Raw genomic sequence first — 18,797 nt, 5'->3', positions numbered from 1 at the left:
GTGAACGGTGAAATCACATTTGAACACAAAATTGTTTGCAACTGTGTAAAACTTCCATTAACTTGTTTTCTCTTGTAATAAAAGTTCTAAAAGTGACTAAAGGGTTGTGGCTCAGTTTGCTTTAAATATGGGAGAAACAGAGTTTAGAGCAGGCATGGGCAAACTAAGGCCCGGGGGCCACACGCGGCCCGTTAAACGTTTTAATCCGGCCCGCCAAACTTGAAAAATTAAATGAATAAACCTTGTTAATGTTAAATTTTCACTGCAATTCTGGTGTTTTCCCACTAGAAAAAAGAGGAGTCAGGAGGAGAGTGATGGTGATATCCTGAAGGATAACAGAACTTTCAGTGCTTTAAAATAGAAATGGTTATTCATTTTTTTTAAAAAGGCACATTTTATTCATTTGATTTTAAGTGTTTTAAGACTCATTCCAAAGTCAGATATTTTGTTGTAATGCTTCTCTTCATTTTCATTTGAAATTAAAGCACATGTTTTCTCCATATCCCAAGATGTGTATTTTTTCTCCAATGAGGTGAGGTTACCAAAGCACTCCATCCATCCATCTGCTCCTGGTCCGGCCCCTTTGTCAAATGTTAGAACCCATTGTGGCCCACAAATCAAAATGTTTGCCCACCCCTGGTTTAGAGTCATTGATGGTGCAGAGAAATAAAATACAACCTATGAACCTGTTATAGTGTCATCAGCACAACGGTGAAACCAAAGGATGGTTGAGGAACATCTGTAAGCTTCAAAAAGGCTCCAAGAACTGAGCCTTGAGGTTCCTCCTCCCCCCGATGACATTTTAGCCCCTTTATGCTTCAGCTGCGTCTGTAGCAGCTACTGTCAGTGGAGAATGTGACAACCGCCCACGTAAACAGGAAGTGAACTCTAGCAGAGCAGGAGGCGAGAGCGGGCGCTGAAACGGTGCAGAGGGAGGATGTGGTCGCACAGCAGCCAGCAGCGCGCTCGGTGCCGAGAAACGACCTTCACCGCAGCCTCCACGGCACCTGCACCCGCGCTGGGCTGCACGTCTGCAGCCACGGGCGCACGCACACACGCACGCACGCGCACGCACACACACACACACACAGGCTCCGCTACACACAACAACGTCCCAAAACAGGGGCAACGCACGGCGGCGGATCAGCCAAAGCAGTTGGAGGAATAAAACTGCATCAACAATCAAATCACTCAAATTGAGAACGAAACCAGACCAAAAAGGTTCCATCCAGCAGCGTCTGATGACTCAGTTTCCTGTTTTGATCAGAGAAAAACCCGTTTGGGCCGTAAACAGGAAGCAGCATCTGTCACGTCAGCCAGCAACAGGAAATAAGCAGGTCACACACACACACACACACACACACACACACACACACACACACACACACACACTCTGTAGTAATGTTGGAGCTCATGAGGAACGATGAGAAACACTTCTCTCTCAAGGTTCAGGCCACTGTAGCTAACTGCTAGCATTCCAGCTAACACCCATGAGGGACCCGGGTCAGAACCAAACAGACCTGAATGATGGACCAGGACCTGTTGAACTCACGTGTCCTGCTGGTCCATGCAGAGTTTAGCTTTCCTCTTTTCCAGGGTTAGGGTGCAGCCACAGGTGAGGGCTGATGAAGGGCCGGTGTGGAAGCTCAGGTGAGCAGATCACCTGCCTGCAGGTGTGTGAAGGAGCAGAGTTCTACCTCCACTGTGGGGACCTTTCAGGGCCGGTTCAACAGAAACATCTGAGGAGGCCTTTCAATGAAAATATTACTTTTATTATCAAATCCGACATAAAAAACTGTGATGAGAAAATAGGACATTTGTTCAGTGAATACAAAATAGACTTTAAAACCAAAATAAAAGCAAACAAACCAAAGGTTTAAATGGCTTAAAATCCAAACAATGAATACGTCTCTAAAAAACAGAACTGACACAGTAGCTCCATCAGTGAATAAGGTTCCTAACGATAAATAACTGCTCACATTCAACAGCCTTTACGCTTTATAGGGCCTGTCTGCAGCTGCTCCCAGGACTGTGTCCGCCTGTGTCCCGCCTGTGTCCCGTCTGTGGCCCGTCTGTGTCCCGCTGTGTCCCGTCTTGTGTCGCGCCTGTGTCCCGCCTGTGTCCCGTCTGTGTCCGTCTGTGTCCCGCCTGTGTCCCGCTGTGTCCCGTCTGTGTCGCGCCTGTGTCCCGCCTGTGTCCCGCCTGTGTCCCGCCTGTGTCCCGTCTGTGTCGCGCCTGTGTCCCGCCTTGTCCGCCTGTGTCCGCCTGTGTCCCGTCTGTGTCCCGCCTGTGTCCCGCTGTGTCCCGTCTGTGTCGCGCCTGTGTCCCGCCTGTGTCCCGTCTGTGTCCCGTCTGTGTCCCGCCTGTGTCCCGCCTGTGTCCCGTCTGTGTCGCGCCTGTGTCCGCCTGTGGCCCGTCTGGTGTCGCGCCTGTGTCCCGCCTGTGTCCCGCCTGTGTCCGCCTGGTCCCGTCTGTGTCCCGCCTGTGTCCCGCCTGTGTCCCGTCTGTGTCGCGCCTGTGTCCGCCTGTGTCCCGCTGTGTCCGTCTGTGTCCCGTGTGTCCCGCCTGTGTCCCGCCTGTGTCCCGTCTGTGTCGCGCCTGTGTCCCGCCTGTGTCCCGTCTGTGTCGCGCCTGTGTCCCGCCTGTGTCCCGCCTGTGTCCCGTCTGTGTCGCGCCTGTGTCGAGCCTGGTCCCGCCGGTGGCCCGTCTGTGTCCCGCCTGTGGCCCGTCTGTGTCCCGCCTGTGGCCGTCTGTGTCCCGCCTGTGTCCGCCTGTGGCCCGCCTGTGTCCCGCCTGTGGCCCGCCTGTGTCCCGCCTGTGTCCCGCCTGTGGCCCGCCTGTGTCCCGCCTGTGGCCCGCCGTGCCGCCTGTGTCCCGTCTGTGTCCCGCCTGTGTCCGTCTGTGTCGCGCCTGTGTCTCGTCTGTGGTCCGCCTGTGTCCCGCCTGTGTCCCGTCTGTGTCGCGTCTGTGTCCCGCCCGTGTCCCGTCTGTGTCCCGCCTGTGTCCCGCCCGTTTGTCCTGCCTGTGTCCCGTCTGTGTCCCGCCTGTGTCCCGTCTGTGTCCCGTCTGTGTCCGTCTGTGTCCCGCCTGTGTCCCGTCTGTGTCCCGCCTGTGTCCCGTCTGTGGTCCGCCTGTGTCCCGTCTGTGTCCCGCCTGTGTCCCGCCTGTGTCCCGTCTGTGTCCCGCCTGTGTCCCGTCTGTGTCCCGTCTGTTGTCCCGCCTGTGTCCCGTCGTGTCCCGCCTGTGGTCCCGTCTGTGTCCCGTCGTGTCTGCCTGTGTCCCGTCTGTCCCGTCTGTGTCCCGCCTGTGTCCCGTCTGTGTCCGCCCGTGTCCCGCCTGTGTCCCGTCTGTGTCCCGTCTGTGTCCTGCCTGTGTCCCGTCTGTGTCCCGTCTGTGTCCCGCCTGTGTCCCGTCTGTGTCCCGCCGTGTCCGCCTGTGTCCCGTCTGTGTCCCGCCTGTGTCCGCCTGTGTCCCGTCTGTGTCCCGTCAGCCGCGGCGCCCTGCAACCTGGCGCTCCTCTGCGAGTGCCTGGTGCAGCTGGCGCAGCAGAAGCTGGAGTAGTAGTGAGGAGTGGATGGAGCACGGCGCGCGAACACGATCAGCCTGCAGTGGCCAGCTCGGGCCGGTCGGAGCAGCCCGGGGGGGCGGCCGTGCCGGCATCCGCAGCTCTGGTGACGTGGACCTGGGCCGTGGCGCTCACGGAGTAGATGCCCGTGTAAGCGTTGCACGTGTACGTGCCCTCGTCTGAAGGCTTCACCTGCTGTAGGAGCAGGCTGCCGTCAGGGGACAGCAGGACGCTTCGACCGTCCGGGCGAACCGGGACGCCATTTCTGTTCAACAAACCAAAAACCACCAGAAATTGACCCGGTGACCTTTTCTGTGACTCTGGGATGGAGTCAAACATTGTTTTAGACAAAAAGAAGGGAATTATTCATCTGATCCTGACTGTTGTGATGTTTTGGTGCCCTTTTAGCTGTGTGGGTCATCATTGATCACTGAGCAGCGTCGCTACCTGGACCAGCCGATGCTGACGTTGTCCCCCGACACCACGCAGGGCAGCCGCGCCGCGCCGCCCTCAGACACCTGGATGTTGTTGGGAGCTGTGGTGATCCTCAGATCAGCTGCACAAAAACACATTTAAACTAAATGGGGATTCCTGGGTACACTGCCCCCTGCTGGCCACCGGCAGGAACTACACGAGCAGGAGTCGCAGCAGTACAGAGACAGAGAGACAGACAGACAGAGAGACAGACAGACAGACAGACAGACAGGCAGAGAGACAGACAGACAGACAGACAGAGAGAGAGAGAGACAGACAGACAGAGAGACAGACAGACAGACAGAGAGACAGACAGACAGAGAGACAGACAGACAGACAGACAGACAGACAGGCAGAGAGACAGACAGAGAGGACAGACAGAGAGACAGACAGAGAGACAGACAGACAGACAGACAGGACAGACAGACAGACAGACAGAGAGGACAGACAGACAGAGAGACAGACAGACAGAGAGACAGACAGACAGGCAGAGAGACAGACAGAGAGACAGACAGACAGACAGACAGAGAGAGAGACAGACAGACAGACAGACAGACAGACAGACAGACAGACAGACAGACAGACAGACAGACAGACAGACAGACAGACATTAAACTGACTTTGGACCCTGAGCTGCAGCTGTCTCTGCTCCAGCTGCTGCTGCGTGGACACTGTGCAGGTGAAGAGTCCAGCGTCAGCGGCCTTCAGAGCGCTGATGCTCAGAGAACCGTCAGGAAGCTGCTGATACCTGAAACACAGAAGGGAACAGTTTCAGGGGAGCCGAGGCTCCTCCGCTGCTGCGTCCACCCGTCCCTCCGTCCACCCGCCCCTCCGTCCACCCGCCCCTCCGTCCACCCGCCCCTCCGTCCACCCGCCCCTCCGTCCACCCGCCCCTCCGTCCACCCGTCCCTCCACCCACCCGTCCCTCCGTCCACCCGTCCCTCCGTCCACCCACCCGTCCGTCCGTCCCTCCGTCCACCCGCCCCTCCGTCCACCCACCCGTCCACCCGTCCCTCCGTCCACCACCCGTCCGTCCGTCCCTCCGTCCACCCACCCGTCCGTCTGTCCCTCCGTCCAGCCGCCCGCTGCAGTTACCTGGAGTCACTAGAGATCTGTCCGTCTTTGGTCCACTGGATGCTGACAGACTGAAGTGCCGACGCTGGAACTATCTCGCAGGGAAGCCGGGCAGTTTGTCCGGACCGCATTTCCAGCAGAGACGAGCCGGATCGCTCGATACTGAACCTGAAACATTCCCAGCAGGATGAAGCTGATGTCAGACAAGTGGAAAACAGACATTTGGGTTTCCTGAACAAGGTCCCAGCTTACCGAGGAGAACCGTCTCTGGGGAGGGAGGTCGGGCTCGGCTGAGCGGATCCTTCTGTGACACATGACGGGGACACGTAGAGTCATTGAACAGGTCAAGACTGGAGGTCAGGACAGAAGCTCTGACCTCGTCCGTGACCTCAGCACCTTACTGCCGACGGTTTTGACCCGATCTGGCCCCAATTCGACCGAAATCAGAGAGGAAAGAACAGGAGGACTTTGAGGAAGGGTCCTTTGATCACCTGTGACAGAGAGGTAGATGTAACGGTGGTCTCGCTCCTGCCCCCGCGTCGCCACACACAGGAACCAACCAGAGTGGAGCTTTGTGAGGGGGCCGATCAGCAGGGACCCGTTGGGCTGCTGGTGATGCCTGAAGAAAAAGGTGCATTAAAAGGTGCATCACAGCCCCCAGGCTCTCTGGGGAACCCCCCCCCTCCCATCACGTGTGCACGCGATGCCGCTGAATGTCCCCGGACCTGCTGCTGGACAGAGGGACACCGTCTCTCCTCCATTCCACGGAGACAGTTGAAGATGGCGGCGGGCTGACTCTGCAGGGCAGCACCACTGTTTGGCCGACTAAAGCCTCCACCGAGGACGGGTCGCTCTTATCGATGGTCACTGCACCCACCGTCAAACTGAAGACAAGACACGTACGAGGACAGGAGGAAGAAGGAAGGACGGAGACAAGGGAGAGTGAAGAGTCACCGTTGGAACTTTCTTTAGGTGCCACCAAGGAAAGCATAAAGAGCGCCCACAACCGGCGTGGGAGGTTCATCCCAGACAGCTCAGGGAGAAACAGAGACAGAAGCAACCGGCTAACGGGCTGAAGACCAGACAAGGACAAGGACAGCTTTATGGGGCAAACTGCACAGAAAAAGAGGTGATCCACACAGACGTGAGGTGAGACGAGAGAGGACACAGCAACCACCAGAGAGGAGCCTTTATTAGTTTGATCCCACCACACAGAGCCCACAGTGGTGCACGGGACGACGACATCAACAGCACAATGTCCAGAGGCATCGGGGAGCTTCACGCGTCCTTCAGACGTTGGGAATTAGAACACGATGTTGCTTCTTTAGCAAGCGTGACTGACAAAGCACAGCAGCACCAACGAGACGTACAGAGTGGAAATATTACCAGGCCGCACATTAAGGCACAAATAACAGAGACGTGCGCGTGATGTCCATGATGCACGTGTGTAGGACAAGTGCTTCTTCTGCTTCTCAGCAGGGAGTCCCGTGGGGGCGGGGCTGGGACACGGAGCTTCTTACCTGGCCGCAGGGCCGCTATGCTGGGCCGCGGTAGCAGGGAGAGGACGACGGTAGCGCAGCTGGATTCTACCTCTGCGAGCGTGCGTGGCAGCACTGGAGGCCTGTCTGCGAGCGCCGCCCTCAGGGGCGCCGTGGGCCGTGAACACTCCCCCCATGCTGGGTGAGCCGCCGCCCGGCGATCTGTCGGGGCCAGAGGCGTCTCTGGCGGCATGGGCGGACCTCTGGTCCGGATGGCTGGGCGCAGGAACCTGACATGCCCTCTGGCACTCTTCCTGGGTCACAAAGTTGTTGCTGTTGCCATGGCAACTACCAAACCAGAAGTGCACGCACTTGGAGGAGATGGTGTCGTAGTGGTAGCGGGGGACCCACGTGCTGCAGGAGCCAGCAGCGCGAGGCAGGGAGCAAAGAGAGCGCTCAACTGGAGGAAGAAAGAGCACGTCACAGAAGGGCCGCCTGCGGGCACGGCGACCAGCCAGGATGAGGCCCGTTCTCCTACCGTCATTGGGTGGGTTGGGGCAGCCCTCGCCATTGGGTCCTGATGCAGGCGTGGTGCGGTCATAACAGCATCCGTAGGTGGTGGAGCGGCACTGAGCTGCATTCTCGGCGGGAAGAGACGGAGCATGCTGCGGGAACATGACGCCACAGGCACTTTCTGTTTCTATAGAATAACTCAATCTGAACGGGACAGATGTCAACAGCTCAACGCTTCACCTTGGCTGGCGTTAAGGTGCTGCCAGTTTGCTTACCGTGGGCGCAGGAGCCACATACTCCTCGCAGCCTTCTCCGTTCGGGCCCTGAGACGCCGTCGCTCCGTCCCGGCAGCAGCCGTAATAGGACTGGCTGCAGTGGGGGACGGGGGCGGCGCTGTGGGGGCCGTAGAGCCTGTTGGTCTGGGTCAGGTCAGTCTCAGGCCTCTGGGCTAAGATCAGATCAAGTTCAGGTGTTTAGATGCTGGCAGCTATTGTGCTTCTGAACACACAACAGAAGAATAACACACACATAGTTGGACCACACAGAGATGACGCCGCGCTTGAGGAAGAAGGACAATCACACAGGAAATGAACACAAGTCCGCACACTCCACATTCCTGACCAGTGGGCCGATGCTGCGTGCCAGAACATGCCAGACACACCAGGCCAGAACTTGCACAGCTCACTGCTTCAGAAACATTTTAATCGCCCCGACAGTGTCCAGGGACCCCTGAAAACCCGTCAATCAGGGCTGGATAATTGGTGCTTGGACAGGGGCTGAATGTGGGACTCGTACGATTGGGGGGGCTGCACGGGTTCCACAGAAATATGGAGTGAGATCATCGGAGCTGTGGTTGGTGCTCTGGGACAGATGCTGGACCAGCTGTACCTGTTGGGTGCGCTCGTGCGTATGGTTGGAAAATGCGCTGGGTCTTGTTGTGTCCTTGGGGGTCCTGAATGCTGGGGGCCACTGCACAGAGAGTGAAGGACGCTCTTACGTGGGTTCCTTTAGCAGGTCAGAGCAGCAACGTGGACTCACTCACTCTGTGGCCTGTGGCAGGGCTGCGTGTTGCAGCGCTCCACTGTGGGGGGCATCAGGTGGCCACTGCACTCATGCATGGGGAACAGGTTCCTCTCTGGGTCCGAGCAGATCACCTCCCGATTTCGAGAGCCGGATCCACAGCTCCTAGAACACTGCCGGGAAAAGATACAGCCTTAATTCTGAGAGGAAACCAGCCGCCACAGCAAGCAAACATCCTCGTGTCCTCACCAGGCCCCAGTCGCCCACATGCCACGTCATGTGTGTAGGACAGGACGCCATTTCACAGCGCTGGACAGGATGTGGACGCAGACGATGGCCGCAGGACAACTCGTCTACTTTCGTGCCTCTTGAGTCAACACAGGTGACTTCTCTGGTCTGCTCACCTGATCCACACGTGACTGAGCACTGCAGGCACAAAGTCTTACATCAACGCCACATTTCCATCGTGCAGACGTGCTCCACAAACCCATTTCATAACTCACCGCGCTCCAACCAGCCACACGATAGTCTGGACACGTGTGCATGTTGCATGTCTGCAAAGAGGGCGGGGCCTCAGCATAGGCGGCACAAACGGCGTCCTCAACGACACGGGGGCCAGCGGAATCCTGGGAGACGCACTCCACGGTGCGCACCTGAGAGCCCCCCCCGCAGGAAACAGAGCAGGAGTTCCACTCACCAGTTCTCCAGCTGGGGAGACGACCGGGACAGACAAGACGAGGAGAGTCGGAGGTTGTGATAACGATAGACACAGCAAACCAGCTGCCTCCACCATGTTGGTGTTTATCATAAAGATACAACCTAAATCCATCAAATAAAACAACAAGCCTTTTAAAGCTTGGCTGAGAAGCTGCTGATACTAAGCACTGACTAAAGCACACCTGAAAGCAGCAACTACAAGCAGCAAGCTCACATTTCATCTCCAGTATCTCCACAGCCTTCACCTACTGGCGCCACTACAGGACACAATGAGGGTGCAGTTAACCACACCCAAGCTTCACAAACATCTCAGGTTTCTAGGCAGCAGCAGCAGAAGCTACAGCAGTAGCTACAGCAGCAGCAGAAGCTACAGCAGCAGCAGTAGCAGCTACAGCAGCAGCAGCAGCAGCTACAGCAGCAGCAGAAGCTACAGCAGCTACAGCTACAGCAGCAGCAGCTACAGCAGCTACAGCAGCAGCAGCTACAGCAGCAGCTACAGCTACAGCAGCAGCAGCTACAGCAGCTACAGCAGCAGCAGCTACAGCAGCTACAGCAGCAGCAGCTACAGCAGCAGCTACAGCAGCTACAGCTACAGCAGCAGCAGCTACAGCAGCAGCAGCAGCTACAGCAGCTACAGCTACAGCAGCAGCAGCAGCTACAGCAGCTACAGCAACAGCAGCAGCAGCTACAGCAGCAGCAGCAGCTACAGCAACAGCAGCAGCAGCTACAGCAGCTACAGCAGCAGCAGCAGCTACAGCAGCAGCAGCAGCTACAGCTACAGCAGCAGCAGCTACAGCGCAGCAGCAGCAGCTACAGCAGCTACAGCAGCAGCTACAGCAGCAGCAGCTACAGCAGCAGCAGCTACAGCAGCAGCAGCTACAGCAGCAGCAGCTACAGCAGCAGCTACAGCAGCAACAGCAGCAGCTACAGCAGCAGCAGCAGCAGCTACAGCAGCAGCAGCTACAGCAGCAGCAGCTACAGCAGCAGCAGCTACAGCAGCAGCTACAGCAGCACAGCAGCAGCTACAGCAGCAGCTACAGCAGCAGCAGCTACAGCAGCTACAGCTACAGCAGCAGCAGCTACAGCAGCAGCAGCAGCTACAGCAGCAGCTACAGCAGCAGCTACAGCAGCAGCAGCTACAGCAGCTACAGCTACAGCAGCAGCAGCTACAGCAGCAGCAGCAGCTACAGCAGCAGCTACAGCAGCAGCAGCTACAGCAGCTACAGCTACAGCAGCAGCAGCTACAGCAGCTACAGCTACAGCAGCAGCAGCTACAGCAGCAGCAGCAGCTACAGCAACAGCAGCAGCAGCTACAGCAGCTACAGCTACAGCAGCAGCAGCTACAGCAGCTACAGCAGCAGCAGCTACAGCAGCAGCAGCAGCAGCTACAGCAGCAGCAGCAGCAGCTACAGCAGCAGCTACAGCAGCATCAAAGAATGCAGGAAGTACCAGAGAGTCGCTGCTGGCTCTCTACTACCACCACACCATCCCACTCAGATGTTTACATGGCGACCTTTAACCTAGGAACACCTCACAACACACCAGCAACACCAACAGACACAGACAAAGGTTTGGTAAAGCAATCAGGCAGCAGCCCAGCTCAGGAACGGCTCCGAGAGGCAAATCTGGCATCAGGTGAGCGCCAAGTGTGACTGGGACAAATGAGGAGATTCTGACATGAACCACTGCCTCATTCCTTCATTCAACACAGAAACATCTAAAGAGACGCAAACGGGTGTGAAGGGGGAGAACCTGTGATGGAACTGTTCTGAAACCGAGAGGGGGGAATCGACTCTCTGCCACTGCTATTTTGGCCTGAGAAGAGGATCTGAATCCTCAGACTTGTTAAGGTTTTTGCAGGAATCAGAGAAGGGTGGTTCCAGACTCTTGAAGGTCATGGTTCAGCTCTCCCCCCGGGTTGGGAACACAGACCCTGTTACCTCAGCACATAAGCTCTGGGTCTTTCTGAGGATTTCCACAACTGTGGCGGATACAGGTACGCCATCCTTCAGACAGTTATAACAACAGTCATTACAGCGGCCCTCAGCTTTATGCGTGCAGGTTAAACTCTATTTAAATGTCTCCTGGGGCCATCTGTCTGTAATTTACCTGCGGGTCTGAGGGCACGGATGGGGATTGCATGTGCGGTTGGACTGTGGCCTCTGCAGAGATGCACAGAGGTAGTCAGGGTAGGCTTCATTATCAATGGTGCAGAAGACCAGGCGGGACTGGTACCCTAACGAAGGGGGACAATTCCAGAGCTGCCATTAAACGTGATGGAGCAAAGATGAGGGGAGGTGTGCTGACGTGTCAAGACTCTTACCTGAACCACACTCGCTGCTGCAGGAGGACCAGGACCCCAAGCTCCAGTAGTAGCCCTCTCTGGAGCGTCCACGTGGAAGGTAATAGTCATACTCCACTCCTTGGTTCAGCTCCTGGCTGATCAGCTGAGAGGAGACGTCACGTATAAGAATTACAACGCCACAATCATCTCCACCACGAGTCGGAACGTGACACTCAGAGCCAGGGTTCCATCTGTTTGAGAACATGATGCAGTGGAGCTGTTCTTCTCATCACACAGATCAGAATAACGCTGCGGGAGCAGGAATTCTCTCGTTTTCAGACTTTTCAAAGACCACGGGGAGACGAGGCATGTTTCCTCCCACCTCGACCACGAGAGGTTCGGTGGTGGGGCCGCGGCCGGTGATGCTTTCAGGGATGTTGTCACCCTCAGCTCCTCGCTGGTAGTACAGCGTTGTTCCAGCGATGGGCGTCGCCCTGGAAAAGTCGATGACCCAGTGGCCGTTGAGGTAGTACTCGCCGCGCAGGTTCTTGATGGCTGAACACGCACAGAGGTTAGTCAGCGTCTGAGGATTGAAGCTGAGATTTCTCCAAGAACCCACCAAGGTAGTTGCGTGTGGCCACTGTCTCTCTGATGCTGATGGTCGTAGCTCCCACAGGGATGATGAACATCTGGTTGTAGCCTTGAATGATGAGCACACGAGGTTCTGAAGGGGTCTGCGTGTGTGCTGATTAAAGCAGTAAAGGTGCAGCGTACCAGTCTGCAGGTCCTGCAGGGAGAAGCTGTTGTGGACACGGTAGCAGGACTGTCCGGCCCCCCCACACTGCAGGCAGGGGTCTTCCTGCTGAGAAGACTCCAGCATGTTGTCACAGCCCAGACGCTGCAGAGGCGAGACAAGTTTCATGTCACCTTTACCTTTATTCAGTGGTTAGCATTATTTCCAGGGTTTTGGGTGCTGAGACGGTAAATATGGATCAAATGTATTTAGAACTAGTCAGATTTACCATCAGACGGGTCGTTGGTGGGCACTTAAATCAACATTTAACGAGGGAGTCAAGTCCTGCAGTGACCATAAAATCGATATTTTAAACCCAGTTTAACCCCGGGGCCAAATGGGTCGGTTCAGGGGCCAAACCGAGACAAAGTAAAAGATCCTGGCGCGTGTGAGAAGACGGTGTTCCTGTAAAAGTGGTAATAAAACACTGAAAGTGGGAGGACTGGGACTGGGAGGCGTTAGGAGGTTTTTCAAGTCCCACGACTGACGTCACTGTTTTCATTCTAATCAATGATCAATTCTTAATTGATCAGAGTTTGCACGGCTCCATTATCACGTTATCAGTTCGTTGTGTTACTGACTCATCTGAAGGTGCCGTTCTGGCTTCGGACTCACTTTACATGCTCCGTCCACACAAATGTCCCTCCTCCCGGGACGGCAGGGCGTGCCGTCAGCAACGGCGCTGCGGTGGCGGTAGAAGAAGTTCTCCCCTCGGGGGGAGCAGTTCAGCTCGCAGGGATTGTCGGCTGTCAGAAACAGAACGATCTGAAGTCACTGGAGACACAAAGGCCAAAGCGCTGCCTTTGATCCTGACCTCCGTAATACGGGAGCCACTTGTAGCGTTTCCCCTGGAAATCTGTGCCGTCAAACTGGGAGCACTGGTCTTCACGGAAATCACTGGATCCCTCCGGACACTCCTGAGCAGGAGAAACACGCGGGTCACTGATCTCATCGGAGACGTTCGTCAGACTGGATCTACACTTTCATGTGCCTGGATCACATTACATCCAGGAAGTGGTTTTCCTCTCTTCCATTGTGTGTTTGAGCCACGTTTTGTGTGGAAAAGGTCACTTCTTACTTTACTGACAGTTTCAGAGGTGTCATTTGGCTCCACACAACCCCCCCGAGGTTACTGTTCAACATAAAGAGGCTCTACCCCCCGTGGGGAGTAGCTCCTGATCTGGGAATGGGCATTTACACGGTTCCAGGTCCCCGAGAGGTGCTTAAAGGCTGTAGAATTTGTTTTTGTGAGGGTTTGGTTTCTGCCAGACGTGTTTGCTCACCTGGATGTTGCACAGGCGGAAAGACTTGTCTGGTCCCACACAGTTGTGTCCTCCATCAGCCCTGGACGCAGCAGATGTTTCACTCACCAACACATCCTCCAATCTGACCCAAAAGGGCCCGTTTGTGGTTCCTGCTCTGACGGCCTGGCTCACATTAATCGCTGCTACGAGGAGTGTGTGCAGGTGGATCAGCATGGGCTCAAACACCATCAGGAAGAAAGGTGTTACAGCAACGCCAGCACGACTCAGACTGTCTGCCGGGCCAGAAATAACCGGCTTCAGCTCTGACGTTACCAGACATTCCTCTTTAATGTCGCCTTTAATATGGGCTCTCCACCCTCGTGGCCACGAGCACAAGGCTTGTGCAAACATCAGCTCACACGCCAATATGAGCCCATCCTGCAGACATGCGATAAAGACGTGCACGTGCCTCTCACCACATCCATCCACATGAAGCCTCCAAACTACACCTGGTGTAAGGTGGAGGCGTGACAGAAAAGGTCATCAGATTATGGAGCAGAGCTGTTCCAGTTAGTCAGACAAGACGTGACAGCTCATGCAGGAGGTCCAGGAGCAGCGCGTCACTCAGCAGCCAGCGAGTGAGTCTGGCTGACTGTTCTCTTTAGGACCTCACCCTAAACCAAGCCTGCGATGACAGGGGATCACACTCACTCTTCCCGTTATCCACCGAGGTGAATCAGAAAAGTGTTTGGACATGTTAAAGCTAATGTTCTGCCCAGGGGGGCCAGTCTGAAGGTTCCTGTTGCTCAATGATGGAGGCAGGCCTGGACGGGGCCCGGTTATGCTGACAGTACAGCCAGCAGTAAACACGGCGACTATAATTGGAGATTCATTACAGGAGCAGCAATCAAGGACTAATGAAGAGAAATCATCAAAGCAGCAGACAAGCAGATGCTCTCCTGGAGCGTCTCCACAGCAGGAACGCTGCAGGTGGAGCTGAGCACCTGTGGCCTGACTGGGTGACAGCGAGCAGCTGATGGGATCTGCCTCAGCCTTAATCTGGGGGGGTTGAGGCTCTGAGCCCGCGTTCCTCCCCCAGCCACCGTGTGATGACGAAGAAGATGAAGAGACCAAAATGAGCCTGACTCTGGATCCTCATCCTGTTGCTCAGATGTAAAGAGGAGCCAGCATAGTTATTCATCTATGCACCCCCCCCCCCCCATCGTACCTGCTGGTGATACAGCGCCGGGTTCTGGTGGTCACACCACTGCCGCAGCTGCGGCTGCACTCCCCATACGGGCCCCACGAGTCCCAGTAATCTGAACTGGGAATCTGCTGAAAAGACTGAGTTTTAAAGCGCTGCCTCGTCACAAAATGGCTCTTGAAAGGTTTGGGTGTTACCAGGACGACTGGAGGCAGCAGCAGCTGCAGCGTCAGCAGGAGCAGCAGCATCTTCTCGTCCCTGAAACAACAAGAGTCACGATTAAACCGTTGAGCAACAACAAACGAGCTCAATGGGACGGAGCCAAACGACAAGGGAGCAGGAACCTCTCCAGCCTGATCACAGCTCCACGTGTCCCCGTTAGTTTCTGTAGGAGGACGAGCAGGTAAACATCATGTATGTGGTGATCACCAGGCTGGGACTGCTGGTGGAGGTTTGGACCAGAAACAGCAACGTCAGCGCCGCTACTGTCCCTCCTCCTTCCTCTTCTCCTCCTTCTTCTTCTCCTTCCTCTTCTTCTCCTTCTTCTTCTCCTCCTTCTCCTCCTTCCTCTTCTCCTTCCTCTTCTTCTCCTTCTTCTTCTCCTCCTTCCTCTTCTCCTCCTTCTCCTCCTCCTTCCTCCTCCTCCTCCTTCCTCCTCTCCTCCTTCCTCCTCTCCTCCTTCCTCCTCTCCTCCTTCCTCCTTCCTCTTCTGCTCCTCCTTCCTCCTCTCCTCCTTCCTCTTATCCTTCTTTATTGATATTCTCCTGTTATTTCCCTCCTTTATAAACTCCAAATCCTTCTGTTTCAGCTTTACTGTCGGCTCATTACATTTTTGCTGACGACAAACTCATAAATTACTCCAAGCAGCAAATTAAAACCCCATAAAGGAAATAATGGGAAGTACATGCTGGAGTTGAACATGTTTGTGCAAGATAAATGACTTTATTAACAGTTGTAGCTGGAGGCTGTTAACACTTTTTCACGACCAAGATTTAAAAATCTATAAGTGAAGCAGGACATTCTTTAGAATCCGTTGTGAGAATCGCTCGTTTTCTGTCCTTTCTGTCATGGTTTGTGTGGCTTTTATGCCTGAATAAATCTGCGCAACTCACCCGCTGGATTAGAAACGCTGTTCTGCGGCTCCTGGCGGAAGAATCGGGCGGCAGCGGCGGCAGCGGTGCGACCGTCGGCTGGCTTCTCTCCGCGGCTTTGAGCCGAAGAGGGCAGCGCTGTCCTGGACGGAGCCGAGGGGCCGAGGGGGGTTCGAACCGGCAGCCTTCGGTCTGGCTCCCTCTTCCGTCCGCCGCGCTGTTTTCTCTGTTAAACAGGAAAGCGAAGAGGAGAAGAGAAAGTGGCGACGTTAAATCCCTCCGCGCCGTCTTCCGCGCGCTTTTAAGGAGCTGCTCCTCGCGACAGAATCCGACTGTAAAGTCAAGCTGTAATTTACAGTGTAAAAATAACAACTAGCCAAAGTGTCCGTTTGTGTAAACCTCCTATAATCACGGTTAACCTGCCATAATCATGGTTAACCTGCCATAATCACAGTTAATGTTTGGGAAGAAGCCTCGTCCCACGATAGAATTCCCAGCGCCAGGCAACAAAACACTCAACTTTAAACTTTATAGCTCTGGGATGAAGCTCAAGCGATCAGTTTGATCAACCCAACCAAACTTTAAAATGCATCTAATTTGACCATTAAACAATCTTGGATTTGAGGTGTGAAGATAAACCACGCCCACCTTTATTGTCACTGGGATTATTCTCCTTAAATGGCAATTTTATTTCAGATTAACGCTTTTTTAGCCTTTTAATTTAACATCTAATTTAGGGTTGATTGAAAACCGCCGTAATTCGTATTCTACTACTGTAATCCCCATTTTATTGATACTTTTTTTTTAAAAGCATTTTGTGTAGCCAGCTCCTTCCAGTGGAATGCTCCATTTATTAACTCACTTCTTTATTCTGATGAACAGACAGCTGTGTCTTTATCATACCTGACAGTTTCCTGACAAAATAAATATTCTCTGGAACAACAGAAACTATTCTGGAAGTTTTAATCCACTACACTGTCACTACAAAGCAGTGCTGGTGAGCATTTCTATCAATTAAAATATCATTAAAAATAAATCGTTGCTGTATATCCTCAGCTGCTGAAAAGGACCTCAAATAATACTACAGCACGCAAGATCTATGCATTCTATATATGTGATATATGTGATATGATACATGCTGTAGGGTTGTGGTCTGGAATGTTAGAATTACACGAGGAAATATGGGCATTTTGAGCTTAAAAAAGGAACGCCTGTAAATATGAAACCAACCAGAACCCTGCCAGAATCCCACAGGGATCTGCTCATGTAAAAATCCTTTTCTGGTGTTATGAGTAGTTTTGATTTAGGATACAAGAGGGAGGAAGACCAAATTCCATAGAATGAAAAGTACGAGCCCAACAGCCTAAAGCCACATGCTTGTTTTTCTGGTCATGCTGAGGGATCATTTTCTATCTTTGGGTCAGACTCAAACACCGCGTAAGTTCGATGGACCATCACACAGAAATGAAAGTACGTCCTCCCTGAAACACCCTTTGGCCTCTCGACACCGTGTCCACCCAGATTATCTGGTTTACACAGCTCAGGCAAGGCACAAAGATTAGCCCAGGTCAGGCAGGCTTTTACGCTAACTAAGGTCCCAAACGAGAGCGGAAACAACAACGAAGCTTAGCCACTGTTGTATTTAGCAGTTTATCAGACATACTGCGGCGTATACGACGTTGAAGGAGTTGAGCTAACAGATGCTGAAAGATGAGCAAATTGTAGTTTCAGCTCCAGTTTTAGCTTCACACAAGACACCTTTTTGATCCAACACTTTATTTTGACAGAATTATTACTCTTATTGTACAAAGATTCTTGGGACTTGTGATTTTTGATGAATCCATACTGAACAAACCATTATTTATTCTAAAAAAAACCATTCTGTGCTGTGTTCTCTTGATGCTGGTGTGCTTTAAAGGCAGCAGAGGCAGCCCCACTGCTGGCCAGTAATGGATAATGAGGTCTTTTTAACACTTTGAAGTCTGCACACAGCAAACAGAGGTGGCCACACACTGCTGCCAGAGCTCTGAGCAACTAAAATAGCCCACTGGCTCTTATCAAATAAAATCTTTATGAGAGCTGTGCAGACATGTTTATCTTATAATTACAGAAACCTCTGGAGCACAATTCCTGGTGCACAGGCTTGGCTCAACTTTCAGCAAGATTCCAGAGTTTCCGCATCCGCAGCCGTGCAGTTTTGACTCTCGTTAACTTTGGCCACGGCCTTAAAGAAGCCCTAATCGCAGGATTCCAGTTTACATTCAGTCAGATCACTAAGCTTTACATCTACTCCCTCTCAACATACACAGAGGGAGGAAAAAAGACTCTTTCTGGGTTTGAGAACGCAGCTGTGAACAGTTTGGTCTTCCACGTCCTCCCAGCATTCGGGGACCTTCAGCGAGGAGCCCTTTTCCTCCGCGACTGCGTCCTCGCTCAGAGCTGACGGCTGAGCTTGTGCGCCTGCCTCTCCTTTGCGTTGAACGCATACTTTGTGTCCTGTAACTGTTCTATAATCTCCTTGGCTTCCTTCATCTCAGCGGCGAGCTGGTTGTACTTCTCTACCAGCTCCTGGTTCTCCCTGCGGAGCTCCACCACCAGCTGGCTCAGCTCCTCACTTTGCTTCCCACAGTGCAGCTTCAGCTGCTCCATCTCTGTCAGCGTCTCCTCCATGTGCTTCACCAGGCTCTCCAGCTTGTCCTTAGACATCTCTGAAATGAGTAAATGCCACACGATGGAGGCTTTTCTTCTCCCCGTGTGTCTTCTTTCCTGCCTGGAGTGATTATTGAGGTCTTACTGCTCGGAGACGGAGCAGATATTCCTTCTGCCCATTAATCCCCTTAGTGGAGCTATCCTGGGAACCTTCTAATGCACATTAGTGTGAGACACGATTTCATCTGCTGCTTAACTCCCAGCATACAAAGGAAGAGCGGCTCACTAGTCAGTGAACAAGCTGAAAGAAATCTTTCATCAAAGTAATGATTTTGGAAGCTGAACATTTAAAGCTGGACGGGGTAGAAAAGCCCTTCACCTAAGAGGGTGAAACGTTAATCTGCCCAAACAGCTTGAAGACGTCTGTCCAGGCTCCTGAATCAGCCTCAGGAGCCTGGAAGGTTGAACGTGTTCTCCAGGATCCAGAGATGAGGCCAGGCTGTTAGGTAAGTGTGAGGACAAAAGTTCTGGCTCAGCTTTTATACTGTGCGACTGTCCTGGGGAGCAAGGCCAAGCCGTCACCATGGTGACCGCGTCCAACGCTCCAGGCGATGTGCCAAGCGCGCCTGTATGCCAGCTGGCGTGGAGGCAGCGGCGTGCGCGACATGCCTGCGTATGAACACAGAGGAAT

The 18,797-nt window shown here is 53.8% G+C and overlaps 1 protein-coding gene across 1 annotated transcript; it reads right to left on the bottom strand.

Annotated features, from left to right (window-relative positions):
- Positions 1 to 888: 888 nt before the first annotated feature.
- LOC130513040 (papilin-like) lies at positions 889 to 16,023 on the bottom strand. The gene is given in 28 exon segments (XM_057011578.1): positions 889 to 916; positions 3,466 to 3,610; positions 3,613 to 3,830; positions 4,013 to 4,121; positions 4,660 to 4,787; positions 5,135 to 5,281; positions 5,366 to 5,417; positions 5,605 to 5,732; positions 5,839 to 5,997; positions 6,634 to 7,051; positions 7,130 to 7,256; positions 7,380 to 7,552; positions 7,993 to 8,073; positions 8,147 to 8,297; positions 8,374 to 8,550; positions 8,628 to 8,832; positions 10,782 to 10,847; positions 10,951 to 11,077; positions 11,165 to 11,288; positions 11,508 to 11,680; positions 11,745 to 11,825; positions 11,900 to 12,023; positions 12,534 to 12,664; positions 12,733 to 12,835; positions 13,202 to 13,262; positions 14,391 to 14,494; positions 14,564 to 14,624; positions 15,479 to 16,023. Coding segments are annotated over 27 exon segments (3,591 nt in total). The 5' UTR covers positions 14,615 to 14,624; positions 15,479 to 16,023.
- Positions 16,024 to 18,797: the final 2,774 nt, after the last annotated feature.

Source organism: Takifugu flavidus, chromosome 16 (assembly GCF_003711565.1).
Source record: "Takifugu flavidus isolate HTHZ2018 chromosome 16, ASM371156v2, whole genome shotgun sequence".
In the NCBI taxonomy this organism is placed as follows: domain Eukaryota; kingdom Metazoa; phylum Chordata; class Actinopteri; order Tetraodontiformes; family Tetraodontidae; genus Takifugu; species Takifugu flavidus.
The sequence above is the reverse complement of the archived record's forward strand: the minus strand, read 5'-3'. Positions and strand labels throughout refer to the sequence as shown.